The sequence below is a fragment of the Rhinopithecus bieti genome, unplaced genomic scaffold (genome assembly GCF_001698545.2).
Source record: "Rhinopithecus bieti isolate Rb0 unplaced genomic scaffold, ASM169854v2 scaffold_5710, whole genome shotgun sequence".
In the NCBI taxonomy this organism is placed as follows: Eukaryota; Metazoa; Chordata; class Mammalia; order Primates; family Cercopithecidae; genus Rhinopithecus; species Rhinopithecus bieti.
In genome coordinates, this window is record NW_016804796.1 from 5286 (window position 1) to 26961 (window position 21676).

The following is a 21676-nucleotide window of genomic DNA, read 5'->3' on the forward strand; positions in this document are numbered from 1 at the left end:
AAAAGCCACCCTTGATAAGAACTAGGATTCTTATCAAGGATTTGCAAACTCTAGTAGTACAGTATATAAGAAGTATCTTACATTAACAATGGGATGTTAACAGGTTTATAGAAGAAATTCTAATAAGTCATGGTTCCAAATTCTCAACAACTATCAAGTCATACTATGTATGAATCTCAATGCAAATGAAGCTTAATTTACAAAAAGGACTATTAATAAATGATACGATATGCCCAACAACATCGAGTTGTTACATGGGATAAAATAGGTACTACTAACTGAAGTTTAATATTGATGGCACTTGTTCAAGATGAGCGTTATAAACACAGCACTAGAGTAAGCAGTTTCTGGTTCCTTGACATTATTCTCACTAAACGTAGTGCTCAACCTGGTGAGCAAATTTGTTACTTTCCCTTGGGAAACATCTAAAATTAAAAATGCAGTTTATTTGGGAGAATAATTTTGTGTTCAAGAGATTTGTAATCACGCAGGCATTATCTTAACATTTTTTGACCGGGCAGCTTTTCTACAAACACCTCAAAAGTGGTGAAATAACAGAATGCAATGACTCTTGTGGTAAATCCTCATTTCCTAAGACACCCCCCTTTAAGAGTCAGAAGATACATTATAACAAATGCATAAGAAACAAAGAACTCAAAATTATTGGGAGAAACTGTCGGATTTTTTGAGTTGGGAAACAGCTTAGAGCATGAAGAAAAACAGCAGCGCACCTCAACCATACAAATGCCACAGAACTTCTTGATGAAAAGTGTCCACACATTTCCTAGCCATATTTTATTTTTAGGCTTTTATATGTTAATGTGTAAAAAACAGATGTGATTCAACTTCAGACAATCTAACAGGAATGCTTTTCCTCACCAGCCAAAAACTTAACTTGTTTTGAAAACGAGTCACACCAGGGAGCTCCTTTAAGAATTCAGGGGGCTTCCAGGGGGCACTGACTTGAACTGAATTCATCACAAATGCTGAATTCCTATGCAATACCCCAGGGAACAACAAAAGCAACAATGACCAATTTTATCTTCACAACTATCCTAGGAGATATCTTTTATCTCTATTTTTTAAATTGAGGGTTTTCTAGCCCAGAGGTTATATACCCTGCTCCAAGTCACGAAGCTAGAGGTAGGATTTGCACTCAGGCAATGCAATGAAAACCTTAACTGCCTCCCAGTGAGGCAGGGAGAGATTCATTCTAGTTCTGCATCTACAGGCCTCTCGAGTGGAGCCCCACAGAGAAGGAGAGCTCAGCTCTGTCTCCTGACTGCTTCCCCTCTCAAAGGAGCGTGCAGATGCCCTGCTGTCTTCCAGGATTGCTCGGAAAACATGAAATTAATAGATGAAAAACTCCTGAAAAATTACAAGCGCTATATATGTGCCATATGCTAAATATATCCAACTCTGAATATCCTAGCAACACTGAAATTACTTTCTAAAATATAGAGAAGAACCTAACAGTGCTTTCTTTGCAGCCACCATAGTGTCTTTTATGGGGTTTATCTGGAAGCCTGTGAAGTGACAAACCATCGAACAGGAAGTCAAAGTCTTAGTTGCAAAGCAAAACACCCTGGACACCGCAATATAAAACATGGATTTGACATTTATTGTTGAGGACAGCCAAGCAGTTTCAAAATACAAAAGCATATATAAATAGCAGTCTGTATCCAGGGAAACACATTTTCTCTTTAATAAAAATATTCTTGATTTTAAAGAACACATTAAAATGATTGTTTTAATTTCAAAATGTCAAATTCTGAGAGAACAGAATAATTATTTCATAAAACTCTGAAAAACAAAGAATCAGAATTACTTCTTACCTCCCACATGTATACATTATTCTTAACCTGAGATCTTTTTTTCTTATCACCAACAAATGGCCCAAATTTTTTGCCTTTTAAAATTGGTTTAGTGGCCCAGACACCTAGAAAATAAAATCAGTATTTTTATAATGTATCATGGTTATTTTAAAGATTCAAACCATTAAAATCGATTAAGTTTCACAAAATAGGTAAAAGGCTAGACTGCCTAAATCAAGCTAATGTTAAATAGCCTGAGATCAAGTTAAATTAAGTCAAGTCCTCAATGGGGATTTTTATTTTTCTTCTTTATACTATTCCGTTCTACAAAGAACCTATATTGTTTTATAATTAGAAAAAAAGTTGTATATATTTTTAAATGTTTTACATGTAACACTATCCATACAGTAGGATCACAAATACTTGAATAACAGTCACAACAACTGACGAGAAAAAATATTGGAATGGAGTGAAACTACAACTGATTTTTAAACTCCTCTGTCTGCTTGTCTATAAAGTTCAAATTGTCCCTAATGAACATGACTTGTTCTTTTAAAGGGTTAGAAATATAGTTTTATGAATAAATATTTTTGAAGTTCATTTGCTTAAAGTGGAAAACGCTTTCCTGCCTAACTAAGCTTCCTGAAAACTTAGCTACTGGAACGGCTCATTTTTCAGTTTCTGACAGCCAAAATAGCTGTTCATCCACAGTATTCTTAGGGTTATTTCTATTTACTATGCACTGACCATAACAGAAAGAGATTTAATGAGCAAGCAGGCAGTGAAATGGCAGGAGTCTGGCCCAGCAGTCAACAAACTGGCACACAGCAGCACCTCAGATCGGTTCCCTCACCTTTTGGCTTCAGTTTCCTCATGTACGGAATGGGGGGTAAAGGCTGGGCCAGTCCTATCCTGCTAGGATGTACAAATCCCACTTTTCTGTAAATCTGCTATGAACTGCATTTGACAACACTAACAATCAATTAGTTAAGCTATAAAATCAACCACTTTCATTTGAACAATATATTCAAACTGCTCAATGAATAAGTTTCCAATGAGAATTTTTAAAAGCATGTGTTAAGATTTTTTCACACACGTGTACATATAAATTGGAGTATCGGAAGTACATCTAAAAAAAAGAAACAGAGATATAAATATGATGTATTCCAAGACTGTATTTTGACTAGTTTTACAATTCACTTCCTTAGCCTTCTGTCTAAAGATTAGGCCACAAAAAGAGCAAACACACACAAGCTTGGTTTGTGTTCAAGGAGAAATCCCAGCCAGAAGAATTTAGATACACTCACAGCATGTCATTCATTCAAGTATCTACTGAGGGTCCACAAAGTGTCTGGTACTGGAGGCACAAAGATACATAAGAAATAAAGGCACTCACAAGAAACAACAGGGCCAAGTGTAAAAATAATTACAAAACAATGAAGTGAATATAATGGCACAATCACGCTCATCATGGTGAAATCAGAGAGAAGGGAACAACACATTCTGTGGGGCGAGGTTCAGCAAGGAGAGTCATAGGAGGAGGACACTTGGGCAAGTAAAGAAGGATGGGACGTGTGTGTGTGTGTGTGTGTGTGTGTCTGTGTGTGTGTGTGTTTTCCTAGTTTTATTTTTACAACCCATGTCCAATCTGGATTCTTAACTGGAAAATGCATCAACACCATAAAATCTTCTAAGTCAAGGGTAAATCCGCTGCTTTTATGGTGTGCTCCCTACCTGACATGCCCCTGCAGGAAGCCGCACTGCCACCTGCTCTTTACTGCCTGACTTGCTCCGGGACAGGAGGAGCACTCACCAATCCGGGTCTTGTCAACAGCAGAAGGGAAAAGCCTCACTTCCTCCGGAAGTCCTCGCAGCACATGTTCGGGTACCTCAGCCAGGGTCTCAGTGGCCACCGCAGGCTCAGTAGTGTTCTGTAAGTCAAGAAATAGAAGGATCAGAGCAAAAGAAAGAAAACCCAAATCGTGAGGTTTTTTTTTTTTCTGGTTCAATAAGCAAATATGCAAAAACGTAATCGAAACCTGAAGCTGGCAAGCCAGACCAAAACGATGATGTCAAGCATTTGAGGAGCTGCTTTGATGCCTGTTTGTAACTGTCCAGAGGAAACCACTGCAGACTTCAAGCATGTCTGTGTTACTCTATTTTGTTCCAGCCACCTGTGGCCATTTCCAAAACATGATAATCTCTGGCACCATACTGCTTTAAACTCAAATAGAATCTGGCAGCAAAATATAGCATAAGCTTACTTCTAAATCAAAGGCTACCATCAGTACCTTAGCACATTTAAAAAATAAAAACCAACACTGCCCACTTCAATGAATGCTTTCAGCACACACCACGAAGGCTACTGGGGCCCTTCAACCCTGCCCCATCCATGTTGCCCTCCAGCAACAACCCCGAACTGGATGGGGCCTGAATATTCCACTCCAAAACACGACAACTTATTGTGGTCCCTCACTGCAAGTGCCACCTTTCCAGGAAACAGTAATTTACCACTGTTCACCAAGTCACTAAACAGCAAAATCACCAGGATATTGCCGAGTTGCTAAGAAACAGAGAATTTTTTAAAATTACTTTTCAAAGTTTAGGCTGGAATTCATAATCTTAAGAAAAGATTACTATTGGGTATGTATGTAAGGAAGGGAGAGATTTAAGCCAACTGGTAGAATATGACTGTTATTTTTTGATAACTTTCAAATCAAAGGAACACCAAGGGTCTAGTAACCGGTACATCACATATCCTACGGAGCTGATGTGCTTATCCAGTCTAACTGATGTGCGTATCACGGCACTGCTAAGAATGATAGGCTTCGTAGTCTGTGTGTGTTTCATTTCACTGCACACGGAAACATTTCTCCAGGACTTTTAAAGGAACCAACATAGGCAAAAGTAAACCCCCAAACAAAAAAGATCAATTTTTCCCACAACAATGAAGCCCTTGTCGTCTTCAATAATATATGTACAAAGAAAAGAATTTCATCCAAACTGGTATACTCTCAGCATTTTAATTTTTGGTTTATTAATTATCAACAGTCTACTTCAAGAGAAATAAATCTCACAGTCACAAACATGGTCAACTACTCTCTGGCCTGCTTCAAGCTGCAGAGCCCAAGAGAGGGCATCTAGAGACAGGTTCGTCTCTCGTGCAGAGCCGAGCCAAATGAGCCTACATTTCAGACACACAAATGCTTTGTTCCTGCTTGATTTACACCTTTGTCCCAACAATATCCCCGAAACATTTTCGAAACATAAGATAGCCAATTAGCCCCAGAAAATGGTCTTACTGGTACTTCTAATTAGCTAAAGTGTGAATACATTAACTACAGACATTTTTCACTTTTAAATATAGTGTCCCCATTTTTAAATTCTTAATCTATAAGATGGATTTTTGGAAATGTGAGCAATTTATTTCCAAAGAGGGAAAAGGTATTACATTGGTAGTTGCCATTGGCATCCTAAGCTACATAATGATTATTTCCTAACACTGATAAAGTAAGTGACATTAACAAATATGAGCCAGAGTGATGTCCTATCAGCACTGGCCATTTAGTAAAGTAAAAGGGGGTCTTCTTCTTCTGTCTCAGTTGGGACCCTAGGCAAACACGCAGCACCATTTATTCTCCCCAGAAGCACAGCCGATTTCAAAAGTCACCGTGTCTGCTAACCTAAACGGATACTTCCAGGCACTTTCACAGTAATTCTAATGACAACTTCATATTTACTGAGAACTTCCCTGCTCAAGGCACTGTGCTGTCTTATGTGCTGGGGAGAATTTACTCCAAATAGCCCAAGAGACAGGTATTATCAGTGTCTCCCCCTCTCCACACAGAGCAGGGAATTATAGCTTACGGACGTTGCTTAAATGGCTCAAAGCCTGGATCTGAACCCGTATCTGTCCGATCTGAGTGCCCATAGTCAGTCCTAACCACCATGGAGTTTTCACTTAAGATTCTGCTGGAATATCATCTAAGAACCTCTGCCCTAAAACTTCCAGATTTCCATGGAAATGTCAGCAGGAGATGGTACTTAAGGCAGGAATGGTCATTCCCACAGGAAATGTGTAACTTGAGTACAAGTTGGAGATCACGTGTATTAAAATTTCTGAAGCACCCGAGAACATAAAGGACCTCAGCAGAGATGCCTTGGGAAAAAGAAATACCAAAAAATCCTATGCATTTGTTTATCTGTTTCAAATCAACCCATTATTTTTTGTCTTTTTTTTTTTCTTTTAAATTACTCTTTTATTACACATCTTGTCCCAGTGGACACATTGGTTTTCCTTTTGGACTCATACACCCAGTAGAGGAAAGCTTTTTCTGTTATTGCCGTATCCTTCACATTACAAAAGGACCGAACTACAAGAGGAGCACCTCAGTTCACAGCAGGACAACCCAGACACTGGGCAGCCCCAGGGCCCTCCCTCCCTTCTGCCCACACCCCCACTGGGCTCTCCATGGCCGTGGCTATGGCTGCAAACTGTCTAGAACATTTCTAGAAAATCAATGATTTGAGCAGTAGAAAGTAGACTCATGGGCTGGACTTCCTAAATAGAACCACCCTCTTTTCTTCCTTGGTTCTCCTTCATAGCTCTTACCACAGTTTTAAATGCTTATTTGTATAGTTCTGTGTTTACTGTGTGCCTCCTCTGTGAGACTGCAGTGAAGACAGATGGTGTCTATCTTATTCAATGTTGTGTTCCCCCAGCTTAGCAGTAGATTTCAAATGTTTGTTGTCACTTAAATACTTGAATGAGTACATGGCTCTTTGTAAGCTAACTTAAAGCTTTTTCTAAAAAGAAGGGATAGAAATAAATAAAAGAGCAGGGTCATTTATCAGGAAGTATCTTCTCCACATGTGCCTGAATTTCTTGAATGTGAGGTAGGTATTCTTCTGGATCAACATAAGAAGCCTTTTTTAGAAAATGTGGTATGCCATTAATTCCAAGCAATCAATGTACAAGTAAACCTTAGGAACAAAGGAACGTTTTCAAAAAGTTCTCTCCCCCACATACGCATAAACTGGGATCTCTTCTTGGTATATATCCTGATAGGATTAGAGGTAATATCATATCTAAACAGTTCATCTTGATTCTTACACTAAAGAATCACAATTTGATCCTGGCACTATTTCCCAGATTGATTTTGTCTAAAATAAATTGCACCATCTACTCTATTTATTTATTTATATATTTCTGAATCCCTACTATGGGCCAGGCAATGTTCTAGGCAGCACACTTGCCTCAAAAAGGCATTACTCTGGTGAGAAATAGAGACAAAATTAAACACATACATACAATGGCTGATGCCCTGTAGAAAACTCAAGCACAAAAAAGGGGACACATGCCTTCTGATCAATGGCGAATGAAAAAAAGAGGGGAACGTCAGGTGCAGTGGCTCACGCCTGTGATTCCAGCACTTTGGAAGGCCAAGGCAGGCAGATTACCTGAGGTCAGGAGTTCGAGACCAGCCTGGCCAACATGGTGAAACCCCATCTCTACTAAAAATACAAAATTTAGCTAGGCGTGGTGGTGGGCGCCTGTAATCCCAGCTACTCAGAAGGCTGAGGCAAGAGAACTGCTTGAGCCCAGGAGGCAAAGGTTGCAGTGAGCCGAGATCGTGCCACTGCACTCTAGCCTGGCTGACGGTGCGAGACTGTCTCAAAAAAAAAAAAAGGAAACACAGTCATGGAGTCATGGAATAGGGATGGGGATGCCTTTTCAGACAGAAAGGTGAGGCCTCTCCAGAAGTAGAAAGGAAATCTGTGACAATATCAGGGAAACATGCCAGGAAAAGAAAACAGCCAGGACCAAATCTCAAATTAAGAGGAAAAGCAGTATCCAGGCAAAAAGACCCATGTGTCCAGAGCAGAGAAGGTGGGAGAAGCAGCTAGAACTGAGGCAGGAGGGGCAGGCAGGGGTAAGGCCTCTGAGAAACACTCATCGCCATTTGCTCGTCTACCCAGAGTAAGCAGAGTAGAAGTCATCAAGCAGAGAGCAGAGAGCAGATCGCAAGCTCTGCAAGGCACCCCAGCTGCTGGCATCTCCCAGCACGCCCCATCCTTGCTGCCCCTGAATAGAAGTATGTTCCTGTCTTACAGGTTTTTAACACTGATCACTGTGATATGAAAGAAGCTAAAGGACTTCTCTGCTTCCCTGTTAGTTGACCTCAATGAGGACTCATTATTTGACTGCTTAATGAAGTACAGTCTTTAAACATGTATCAGTGAACAGATCTGGAACAATATGTATTAAATTTAACATGTTAAATTTAAGTCAATTTAATGTCATTTAGTTATTAACTAATAATTGATCTCATTAATCCAATGTTTCCAACTTCCTACCTCAAACTCAAAGTCACTACTCGCTTCTCTTCCCCCAATTAATCGCCAAAGCCTCCCTCCTTCATTCAGCCCATTCGTCAGACACTCACATACTCCCTGAGTGTCTGCTCAGAGCTAGCACCATGCTAGGTGGTAAGGATCAAGGACCCCCTCCTCATGAAGCCCACTGGCTAGAGGAAGAACTTCTCTGTTCCTGCTCCCTGAGACAAGACACCTTAGAGAGATTTTGATTCATGAGGTTTGACCTTGCTAGGGAGCCTCTGAAGGGCCTTTCTACTGCTTTCCTGATACATTTCCTCTGACCCAGGATGACCTTCCCATGCTGGACGGGGTGAGGAGCTTAGGGAGTACAACATTTATTCCATCCTCCGGGCCAAGATCTGTGCTAAGCACTTTACATGCATTACCTCATTTAATCCTCACAACAATAACAATCACAACTAACACAGATGGAGCGTTCGAGATATGTCAGACACAATTCCAAGCACTTATCACCTCACTTAATCTGCACACTACCAATTGCTATAGGCACTATTATGATCCCCATGTTACAGATGAAACTAAACCTTGCCCATAGTCAGAGCCAGCAGGTGGCAGAGCTAGGTAATTTCAATCCAGACAATCTGGCTTCAGGGTCTGGATTCTCAAATACCATGCCACAGAGCAGCCCTGCTGAGTAACTTTCCCAAGCTACATAGTTTTAAAGTAGTGGAGCCAAGATAAGATCCAGACAGATTCCAGAGTCTACATTCTAACCACCAACCCAGTGGTGTCTCATACCTCACAGTCCGTGGACACCTGAGAATTCCCTTTCTGGGGCCCACAAGGTCAGAGCTATTGCTATAACAACACTAAAACGTTGTCTGCCTTTTTCACTCTCAGGTGTGTACAGTGGAGTTTTCTGGAGGCTATCGTATGTGAAAATGTCATCATTCTGGTGGTTCATGAAATGTGTGATTGCTTAATCTTATGTTTTAACTTTTTCTGATTTATCAATAAGGCCTGTAGTCTAACTAGCATTATTATACCAAATCAGTTTCCTAGCTTTCATATTGTCCTAAAACTTTGTAAGATGTTACTGCTAGAAACGGCTGGGTAAAGAGTACACAGGACTTGGGCCGGTGGCTCATGCCTGTAATCCCAGCACTTTGGGAGGCCGAGGTGGGCAGATCACTTGAGGTCAGGAGTTCGAGACCAGCCTGGCCAACATGGTGAAACCCTATCTCTACTAAAAAAAGAAAAACTAGCCAAGCTTGGTGGCACACGCCTGTAATCCTAGCTATTCAGAGGCTGAGGCAGGAGAATCACTTGAACCCAGGAGGCGGAAGTTGCAGTGAGCAGAGGTTATGCCACTGCACTCCGGCCTGGGGGACAAAGCAAGACTCTTTCTCAAAAATAAATAAATAAGAGTACACAGGACTCTCTACACTATTCTTACAACTTCATGTGGATCTATAACTATTTCAAAATAATTTATTATAATTGCCAATATGGTAAACATCCATAGATACAACAAACATCACCAAAAAGCTCGAGCTGCTGCTGCACTAAGACCGCCTCCAGTCTTCCATCGTACCTCCCCTCTCAGGGCTAAGAAGCAGAAGATAGGACCGATTCCTAGAGACCAAACCTACAACAGTGGAGGGAGGCAGCGGGGGCTTAATCCAAACATTCACGTCCTACGTTCTCCCCTTCCTGGGCACCTCCCCCACTTCCTGAGTACAACTGTTAACATTAAAACTACAAGCGTTACAACTATAAGCTTTCTCCCCTCTTCCTCCTCCTTCCTTTTCTCCCTCTATGCCCTGCAATATCTTTTTCTTCCATACTTTGTTTTATGTATTTTCCCTCAAAAATAAGCCATGAACTTTGGGAGGTAGAGGCGGGTGGATCACGAGGTCAGGAGATTGAGATCATCCTGGCTAACATGGTGAAACCCCGTCTCTACTAAAAATACAAAAATTAGCTGAGCATGGTGGAGCGTGCCTGTAGTCTCAGCTACTCGGGAGGCTGAGGCAGGAGAATCGCTTGAACCCAGGAGGCGGAGGTTGCAGTGAGCCGAGATCGCGCCACTGCACTTCAACCTGGGCAACAGAGCGAGACTATCTAAAAAATAAAAATAATAATAATTTAAAAAGCCATGAGAAGGAATTTCTATAACTTTCTACATCAATGCACATTTGAAAAGAGAGTGAGCAGTGTCAAGTATGCAAAGTTGGGAACAAGACATGGCTGTGACATTTGCTCTCTCCAAACAGGCACAAGAGTCTTTTTCATTTGAAGGGTTTCACTGCTAATCTCTAAAGAAGAAAAAGCAAAATACACCAGAATAAACTGAGATAAGTTGCAATATCTTCAGAGTATTAAACACAACAACTTACTGTCAATGCCCATTTGGGCTCTTGCAGGGAATGGAGGAAAAAGCAGAAGAAAGTTCCCGATGCTTTAAACCCCAGGGTGGTGAAGCTGAGACCCCAGCAAGGTGAGGTTACCAAAAGGGGCCAATTTGCATTTGTATTCCAGGCCTGGGCTCTACCCAGAGTACACTTTGGCCTCCTAGAAGCCAGTCCCCACTATCCTAAGCTAGCAGGATTTCCCCTATGGCTCAGATACAACACTCTCCACAACTTGCAACAGTGTGCTCTGTGTATTGTGAAAGCCCTTCCTGGTTGGCTTGGTTAATCACCTCTCCAGAGAGGCAAATTTAGGGGTGTAGACAGGCAGGCTCTGCTTCACTCACCTCGATAAAACCTGGCACAGAGCACCCAGCTCAGAGCAGTGGTCACTGCAAACAAGCAAACAAATGCCTGGCAATCAACTGCCCAGAGGTCTGGGCACAGAGAGATGGCTGTAAGAGCAGTATGGCCCCAGCTGGCCATGGAGTCCATGGAAGTGGATGAGAGGCCTCCATGGAAAGCAGAGAAGGAGAGACTAGCCAAAAACAAAGCCCTCAGAATGCCCTTATCAAAGAATGAAACGGAAGAAAAAGCGCAGCAAATGAGTCCCAGTCCTAGAAGTCATCGCAGAGCCAAAGAGGCACCAAGCGCATAGCATCACCAAAGCCAGGGAAGACTCCGGGACGTGAGGTGGTCAACAGAGCCAAACCCTGCTGCTGATCCTTCAAAATCTGTCACATCCGATCTCTTTCTCCAGTTCCCATTGCCACTGACATCTTCCAACCTGAAGCTATTCAGGAATCTCCAATCGTCCTGCACATATTGGCAGCAAGTGTCCGTGTGCTGGAGCAGTGCTACCTGGGGAATGCAGCAACCAAAAGAAGGGGCAGGTCCTGCCCACCTGCACCCCAAGCTAATGTGGCAGACTAGGGGTGCTCCACGTCTCAATGACCTAAAGAGTGATGTAAGAGAGATGAGGAGGGGACAGTGCAGTGCTTTAGTTAGGATGGCAGGGGAAGGTCTCTCAGAGAAGATGTCATACAGGGACTTGGACTTAAGAGATGAAAATGAGTCATGTATTAAGAACTGAGGAGTCCAGGCAAACATGCTGAGGAGAGAAGGGCCTTGGGCTGTTCAGGAATAAAGAGGCCAATGCAGCTGCACCAGAGTAGAGCCGGGAAAAAAGCAGAGGCAGCTGCCACTGGAACCTGCAAAACCAAGGCAGGAAAAAGAGCTGGACTGCATTCAGAAAGCAGTGGGATGACACAAGAGGGTTTGGGCAGGAGAGTGACAAGATGGGGTGAGGCTTTCTGGCTTCTAGTCTACTCTATATTCAACTTCTCTGAACCTTTTATCTTCTTGAATAAGCAATCTACAAAGCATCTGATTCAGAACGCTTTTTAAACTTTCTAAATAAAATCTAGTCGTTCATCTGCTGGCTTTAGAGACTGTCAACGTTCAAGAGAAGCAAAGAAAATAAGACACCTGAGGGCTCATCCCCTCCTCTTGTCCAGACAATTCTAATACAGAATGGGAATGGGTGAGAGTGGTGACAGGGAGTCAGTAAGCAGGAGAAGGAGCTTTCTACTCTGCCTCCCATTGAGGCTGTTACTGATGATACTGAGTTTCAACTTCTCAAACTATCTTCATCCAAAGCAGCAAACTGTGGGCTACAGCCTTTCATCTCAGATGCGGTTTGTTTGGTCTACCCATGGATTTAAAAAAAAAAAAAATCTATTGGAAGAAATCACAGAAAAATCCCCATTTTACTCTGACAGGTCATCCCTGGCCCCTACAGGCATCTGGGTTCCTGGCACACCCTCTGGCCCCTCCTACCCTCACCATACTAGGTCCCCTTCCTACTCTGGGCCTTTCTCAATTTAGGCTTTCACCTGGCCCTCAATTCTTCTGATGGTCAATATCCTCCACACCCTTCCAGGTCAGTGCAAATCCCAGCTCCTCCACGAAAACGTTCCCAACAACTCGCAACGACTGCTGGCTTTTCTGATTTCCCAGATGGTGAGCTGCATGTTCTGTAAGGCCTGTGGAGAATGGTCCCATAGGAAGGAAAACTGCTGGTGAGGAAATCAATCAGGAGCTTTCGTAATAGCCCAGACAAGGGATGTTTGGGTCTGAATTCAAGCAGTAATAGTAATCAAACTATTTTATAGGACAGAATCAGCACGTGGTTACCGGCTGAAAAATAACAGTAATAAATAACAACTTACGGTGTTTCCTATATGTCAGGCATTAGCCTAAGGGCTTTATGTCCAGTAACTCATTTACTATTGACTGCAACCACATGGCACACGGGGTGGGCACCATTACTGTCCCCATTACTGTCCCCATTTAACAGATAAGAAAGCGAGCACAAATAAGCCGAGGACTTGCCCAAGGTCACACAGCTGGAATGGCATTGCCAGAACTGACCAAGGAGAGTGAGTTACAGGGTATCAAAGGAGAGGCAGAGAAAACCAGTCCCACAGCTTCCTTCTCTGCCAAAGTGTTACTATCCTAATGTAAAAGAAAAGGCTTCTTGCCACAAGCTTGTTCCAGTGACTTAAGGAAATGCTATTCAGGTTAATTTTTTTCTGAATTTCAGAAATAATATTTCCATTCAGAAAGACAAGGTCCTAGATTTTCTAAAAATTGCTAATTTACCTAGTAGAATACATGATTCAAAATGAGATTTCAAGTGCCACCATTATTCATTCAGCATGCTAATTTCCAAAACTACACATTTATTAATTGAGGTTTAAGTCAAAACATAGGAACCACCTTACTTAGAAGTCTTTTTTAAAAGTGAAAAAGTCAGATTCATATTTATAATTATCTACAAAAAATATACTTCTATATTAACAATGATAAAACAGTGAAAGTGGTTTCAACTTTTATATCCTGTATATTTTAGAATGAGAAAAAAGGGGGAGATATAACTAAGATGAAAAGATAGAAAGCTATCCCAGGGTTTCACTCTTTGGAATTAAGATTATGATAGACCTATCTAGATGGTCAGATGGTCTCCCATAAAACAGCTCCTGTAAAGAAATGAACTACTGATATATGCAACAGTGCGGCTGAATCTCAGAAACAGTATGCAGACCAAAACAAGACAAACGCCAAAGGGCAAGGGCGGTATGATTCCACTCCCATGAAACCCCGGAATAGGAAAAACCAGTGTGTAGGAACAGAAAGACGATCAGTAGTGACCTTGGGCAGGGAAAGACTAACTTCAGAGCAGCAGAAAAGAACTTTTTGGGGGTGAGGGACACGTCCTATGACTCGACAGCGGTTAAGAGTTACGCGGGTGTGAAACTTGTACTATACAGTTAAAGCAGTTACCTTTTACTGTATGCAGATTATACCTCAGAGTTGATTTTTAAAGTCAAATAACTAAACCGGTCAATAAATCCTAAATTCTCATCTTTAAATCATGTTAAAATGAAACTTTAATGCACCAAGAAAATATTTTCAATTGTGTTCACTTTCTTATCTGTCAAATAGGGATAGTAATGGTGCCCACCTCACACAGTTGCGGTCAATAGTAAATGACGTACTGAACTTCTATAAAGCATTTTGGCTAGTGCCTGACATATAGGAAACACTGTAAGTTAATATTTTTTATTATTATTATTTTCAACCAAGTCCTGGTTCTGCCCTGTAGAATAGTTTCATTATTTGTATTTATTAAGAATTTTTTTGGCCGGGCGTGGTGGCTCAAGCCTGTAATCCCAGCACTTTGGGAGGCCGAGACGGGCGGATCACGAGGTCAGGAGATCGAGAACAATCCCGGCTAAACACGGGAAACCCCGTCTCTACTAAAATACAAAAACTAGCCGGGCGAAGTGTCGGGCGCCTGTAAGTCCCAGCTAACTTCCGGGAGGCGAGGCAGAGAATGGTAAACCCGGGAGGCGGAGCTTGGCAGTGAGCCCTGAGATCCGGCCACGCACTCCAGCCCCAGTGACAGAGTGAGACTCTGCCTCAAAAAAAAAAAAAAAAAAAAAAAAAAAAGAATTTTTTAACTCAACTCTACAGTCCTCTACTCAAACCCCCCAAAAGTTTCCCCATCTCACTGGCTAAAGCTACTCTGGTCCTTCTCTGGTGACCCGAGAGCCTGAGCTCCCCCACCACTTCTTTGAACCATTTACTCCACCCTCCTAAGGTCTGCTCCAGGTACGTGAACCACAGAATCCACCCCTCCACTCTCCCTACCCAGCCCCTTCTCTCCATATCTTCAGACATAATGTTGACTGTCATCAGCAAGGAACTCTGCTCTAGAGCGTAACATTGACAACTGGCTGCTGTTACATAAAGCTGCATGCCACCATCCCCCACATGGCCAACACACCACTAATGTTTTTATTTTTAAAACTATTGTAGGGAATAAGCAAATTTTAATTGGTGTTCATTTAAATTTTATAAGTACTGAGCTTTTATGTGCTTGGCCGCAGAGAATTATCAGCAATTAAATGTTTTTTTTTTTTTTTGAGACGGAAGTCACCGGCTGGTGTCACCCAGGCGGAGTGCAGTGGCCCGCGATCGTCGGGCTCACTGCAAGCTCCCGCTCCCCGGGTTTCCTGCCATTCTCGCCCGCCCTCAGCCTCCGAGTAGCGGGCCTACAGCGCCCGCTCAAGCCGGCGGCGCCAGGTCTAGTTTTTTTTTTTGTATTGTTTTTTAGTAGAGAGGGGTTTCACCGTGTTAGGCCAGAGGGGTCTCGATCTCCTGACTCGGATCCACCCCGCCTCGGCCTCCCAAAGTGCGGATTAGCGGCCCTTGAGCGCACCTGCGGCCCGGACCCCATGGGACAGCAATTATTATACAGTTTAATGCCAATTTAAAGCAGCCTAGTTTTCTAAATAATTGATTGATCAAAACTAACAGAAAAGTGACAGCAATACGTGATAGGAAATACATTAGAAGGCCCAATTTCCTTAATATTAAGGACACATCATAATATATTCATACTAAAATATGTATTATTGCTACAATAGACTAATAATCATCAAAGTAATTGTTACAAGCAAAACACAGCTTAGAATCACACAGTATTAAAATCTCTAAAATTCTATGAACAACCCATTTTTGTATAGATTTGCAAACAAGAATCTAAGCTACTATGCTGGAACAAACGATGGGAAAAATAAAAATCAAACAAGCTTCAGTTTACTGAAATGGCATTAAATTATATTTGGTTAAGAAACGAGCAGGACTGCTATAACAATAAACAGATGAAAACACAAACCAAGAAACACTTATACACCACTTTTGAAAAAGAACAGGAGTCAAATTAGTTCTGAAATACAAAAAAGTACCCTCTTTCAAAAAGCTGTCAGGTTCACTAAGTTGTCCGACTGAAGAAACTGTCCTAAAGCCTGGTGTTAATCTCAGTAGTGAACACACATTATCACCACACTCCTGCTCCCTTACAATCCGGTTTCCCTAGCACAGTGGGGAGGACATCCTAAAAATGGAAATCAGCTTGTGCCACTGTCCAGTAGCCCTAAAGGCCCTACGAACCTTAGCTCTCACACCAACGTCCTCTTATCCCAGAGCCCCTGACGGGGCCAAGCTCCAGACCATGGCTTGCTCTGTGTCCTGTGAACTACCAAGCTCATTTCCACTCCAGGGCCTTTGTACTACTACGTGTTCACTCTGCCTGGAATTTTCTTTTTCCAGATCTTCATGTGTCTATGTGGCTCCCGGCTATTACCTAAGTTTCAGTTCTACTAGCAATCACCTCCACAGAATAGTCTTCTCTGACCATGTCATCCAAAGACCACCTTTCACCTAGAGCCATCACCCTTTATAACAAGATCTTGTTTAATTGTCTTCACAGCACTTTTCACTATCTGAAATTACCTTGCTTGTCTTCCTGCTTTTTTAACCGTCTCCCTCTTGGAGTATGTTACTGGCAGAGCCCTTGCCCACTTAGTTCACTGCAGAACCCACAACATACTGGGGTACAGTCTGTGCCTGATGAAAGAGGGAAGGAATGAATGAATGTTAGGGACAACTGAGATAATGAACCCATTCCTGAGATAAAGCCATTCCTAGATAAGTCCAGGAAAATAAGAAGGAAAACAGTGGAACATCTCAAAAGTTAAGTATCAGGATGGGTGTGCAATTGAAGCAAGTAGGATACCGATGATCTGAGAATGCTGCCTCAATAGTCAGTGCTGAAAATACTGGCAGGCTGTGGACTCTATTGCTTCTTCTAAAGGAATCAATAACAAACAATATGATATGCCCATGACGAGGATCCCGCAGTCCCTGAAACTCAGCCGTCAGGCATATATAAACAAATTGTTCTATGCTATTGTCTTCAAGACCATACACATCATAAGAAACAGAACTGAAAACTAAAATCCATCAAAGCAATGCTGATCCGTTCCCAGAGAGAATAACCTAACCCTAAAATAACCATCAGGATTGTATGTATAAGTATTTATAAGTCAATCTTCTTCAAGTTCAAACTTTTTTATATCTGAATTTTGTTGTGTAGATATTTCTCAGTTTTTCGAGCATTTACTGCTCATTTTCACTGTCTGAAAATGAGAGCCATAACTATGAGAAGGGAAAACTGTAAATTATCCTGAAATAAGTCTTAATCCTTAAAAATTCCTGGGGTGATTGTCGAAAAACACTGATAGATTTTATGCCATAACAATAAGGTCTAAACAGCATATAACTAATATTCTTCTAATAATGAAAATATAACAAAAGATGCTAAAACTTTTCTCATGAAAAGTGGGCAATTTTATACTACAGATAAAAGTTTCATTACTACCAGACCATTTAAATGACACCCAAATCAGAAATGTGTTAACCATTAGAAACATAAGGACACTTTTCCACTGATACTTGGCTTTTAGGATCAAAGGCTGTCTTCTGCAGATCTGATATTAAAACTTGTCAAAAGCAAAATGAAATTGTAAAAGAGCCAAAAAAAAAAAAAAAAGAAGTAGTTATTGCTACCACTTTTTGACTGGCATGCAGACTTTTTTAAACACAAGTTTGACATAATTGAAATACAAAGCAAAAGTTTGAAGTGTCAAGTCTAATACACTAGAAATATTATAAGCCTAATACTGTACAAGAATTAAGGCATAATTAATCATAAGGTTAAAGGTGTAGACACATCAAATAAATGATTCTGAACAGCAATGCAACAAGAACAATATCAACATTTAGATTCCACTTTGGAAGAACTCACAACCATTCTAGCACAGGATCGAGACTCCTCCAACAAAACAGTTCCTAGACCGTAGAAAACTGAGCTCCTTTGACTGACCAGGTTCATATTAAGAATCAATCTTAAAATAGGAAAATAAATGAAATCTATGAAATATATATGAGCATAACTTTGATGGACGATGACTGTGAAATCCACTTTGTTCTCTTTTCCCTCCCCACCTCACCATTTCAAAATAATTTGCCTTCAAAAGCATGTCAATAAATCTGCAAGTTTTAAAATAATAGCATGTGCCCCATGTGTTCGCCAGATTCATTTTTTATGATATATGTCCTCTGCATTAAAATAAACATTTCTGATAAAGAAGGTAATGAAAAGAAATCAAAAGAATCCATTCCAAAAATTTCACATCTCTCAATGCAACACAGGACTGAATTTATTAAACTTGGCCCAGCTAATTAAATTGAACTTGTGATCTCTAGTTAGAATCACCTGTAAATGATAAAAAGGTGTCCAAAGTTTCAGTTGATGAGGGATCCAAAATGTTTTCAAGTCTGAGAGTTTTAAGCTAAGGACTTAAAAAATTACATACTTCATATTTTGGTTTTGTCCTTCTTATTTTAAAATAAGTGCTTATGAAGATTTTAAAAAGAGAACATTTCTGACACCCACGAATTTCTATAACTACAAGTGAGATGATATTGAAACCAGAAAATAAGAATCCTACTCTAGAATATATTATTAGATCCACATAACTGGTTCTACTTATCAGAACACCCTTGAGGCTATGAAAATATCCATAGCAGAATAATTTAATCACCAGGTAATCCCACATCTCCTGTAAAGAGAAACACATCTTACATTTCAATATCTGCCCTCTTGTTTTATTCTGAGAACAGGTTTTCAAGGACAAAATGCTTAAAGTTTCTTCTTTGAACATTTGCGGTCTCTATAAATAACTTTTAATCCTCTCTTTTCAACCAACAGATAATCACAAAATAAAAAATGCCAAAAATGAAAGCTTAATAAGCTTCAAAACACACACAAAAAACTCACACTAGAGTGTGGAAAGGCAGAATTCAAAAAGAAAGTCTTAATGAAAATCCCTAAGAATGAGTCCTCTACTCAGGGAACCACAGAAACGACAACCCATGCCCAAACAACGCACATTCCATCCACTGCACGAACAAATGCACAGTATGAATGCAATGAACTAATTAATGGTATTAAGAAACAACAATGAGAATCCAGGAGAAATGAACGTGTGTGCTACTATCTTGTAAAAATCAAGAGCTGGTCTAACATCTAGGTCATGTATTTGTATAAATTCTGATTTTTAAACTCACCTGATTCATTTTCAATTCCTGTTGTGTTCTGTAAAGATACACACAACAAAGAAACTTCTTTGATTACATGAACCCTAAAAAGAAAAACAGACAATTGTAATATGTACCTGCCTACAAATTTACAGGGATTTAAAACCACATACAGAACTGTAGAGTTTGCTCAAAGGGCTATTTATAAAGCAACTCTATGCCAAATCAACTTCAATCTACGCTGAGAGCTTCCTTATCAGATTTATTATCTCCAGTAAAATAGATTTCTTACTACTCTTTACTAGGGCTTCACTGTACTCTACAACTGAAAGCAGACTCATTAGGATGACATCAAATCTTTACTTTGGAACTGCATCATTCCTAAGAAGAAATAAATTAGCTTTGTTAATAGAAATACAAAGCATTATTGAGTACCTCATTATGCAATATAAGTGTCCTTCTTTTTCTTTTACCAATACTGTGTTGAATGTAAACACCATTAGACCCCATTACATTATTCTGTTTTTCAAGTTCCTGAATTAGAAAGGTGAATTTACTAACATTGGCCACCGGGAGTTCTCTCTGAGGAAAAGAACAAAAAACTGGCAGTAAAATGCAAATGTTTTAATAAAAGATGTTCGGAAACAGCTACATTGTCCCTTTAAAAACCCGTGTTCAATGTATTCATAGTACAGTAAACTAAGAAGACAAAATTATTTCTTGTAAGTGCATATGATATGCTTGTTTCTAAATAATAATCTCTGAAAATGGTCCTTTCTGCAATGTATGCCTTAAGAGTCATATGATATAATTCATAATATATTAAATCACGACACTTTAAGTAGAATTTCCACTGTAAGGTTCTAAACATTTCCCACAAGTTTATATACACACACCATTAGGCATAATTCTCCTATTTCTTTATGCACTTGTTTATAACTTATCTTTCCTTCCTTGACTCACAAGCCTCTGCTTACATTGTAACATTATGTTCTAATTGTTAATAACCCAAAGAATACATTCTTCCTACTGCCTACCCACTGTTTTGATATTTTACCCTTGTTTTTTAATAAGGTAGTTGGATTTTTCTTTCCTTTTCTTGATCTATTTAACCACTCACCTGATCACCCTTAACCACCAAAGGCACTATATTTAAGTTAGGGCCTGGCCGTCTGAACTACTTTTATTCATAATTGGCATAAGGATGTATTCCATGAGATTGCATCTTGTTAGAGAGCGCACTGCTAGCCAAACCAATATAAACTCTTGGTAAGCAAGTACTCAGGAAAAAAAAAAAAAAGCCAGAGAATTGAAAGTTAAACCATGAAGTCCATTCCTTTACATTTTAATACTGAGCATCTTTCTCATCTGTATTTACATGTCCTGCCTTAGTAAACATCATATATTGAACATAATCAACCCTCTTCTCTAAGACTTAAGATTGTTATCAAGTTAAAAATGTATATTTTGGTATTAAATAGTGATGCGGTTAGTCATCCCTCAGATGTGCACACCTGAGCCGCGACTAGAAATGCCTACTTACTACTACTATCTAGTTCCACATGGTGGCCCTGCATGACACCTTATTCCCCCAGGTGAATAAGATGTTAGGGGTTTCACTTGTCCTCTTACAAAGCTTTTATGGGTAGATGTATTAACACTGGCTCAGGGGAGTTCTCTTTGAGGAACAGAACAAAACGCATCTGTGGTATGCAAATGTTTTAATAAAAGATGTTTGGAAAGAGTTATAATGCTTTACCATTTCCCTTTGTTTGCCTTTTCCCTCTCACAAGAATCGTCGGTATCATGATCATCAGTATCATTTATGAAACTTCTTCCAAGGACCAGCAGGCACTGTGCTGCCTTCAGTGAACCGGCTCAGGTCCCCTTTACCAAAATAAGCACAGCACCAGCATCCTCAGTTAACAAGAGCTTAAGATAATTCGGTCAAGGTCTCATAATTTTGGTTTCTGCTAAAGCATCTAAACTACATTTCACCCATTTTTTACTCCTGCCTCCCAATGAGCACCCACTATGCGTCAAGCACTACCCTTGAGCAGTGGAAAAGAGGAAGATCCCTGCCCTTTTGGGGAAGACAGCTACAGTAAATGCATAAGTAAAATATGTGGCATGCCAGAAAATGAAAGTGCTTTAGAAAAAAATAAAGAGTTATGGAGAGGAAGATAGTTATCACAATCTCTGTCTCTACCTCTATGTGTGCAAATTCAACAATGTGGTCAGAGAAGGACTCAGAAGGGGCAGTCTACGTAAAAGCCAGGAAAGGGATGAGCTTCGAACAGGAAAGTATGGGGAGAAATATTATATGGAGGTGGAGGTGGAAGTGAAAGCGAGAAGCCTCACAAGGCTGCGAGCCTCGGGAAGCAGAGAGGGAGTCAGGATGCTGGTGTGGCTGGTACACAGTCGGTGAAGGGCACATGAAGAAGCAATGTGGGAGGGTGATGCCCAGTCTAACCAAGAGACGATGGGGCCATGGCTCAGGCAGTAGAAGAGATGTGAGAAGTAACTGGATCCTGGATGGACGGACAGAGGGAGAGATGGACAGAATTTTTATTTTTTATTTTATTTTATTTTATTTTATTT

At 40.6% G+C, this 21676-nt stretch overlaps 1 protein-coding gene across 1 annotated transcript; it reads right to left on the minus strand.

Moving 5' to 3' along the window:
- Positions 1 to 1835: 1835 nt before the first annotated feature.
- Positions 1836 to 19180, minus strand: LOC108528579 (PR domain zinc finger protein 2; the record flags this gene model as incomplete). Its single annotated transcript, XM_017870441.1, has 3 exons — positions 19106 to 19180; positions 3628 to 3745; positions 1836 to 1939 (listed from the first exon to the last, which is right to left on the minus strand). Coding segments are annotated over exons 1-3 (231 nt in total), but the record flags the coding sequence as incomplete, so codon positions are not given.
- Between the last annotated feature and the right edge of the window lie 2496 nt (positions 19181 to 21676).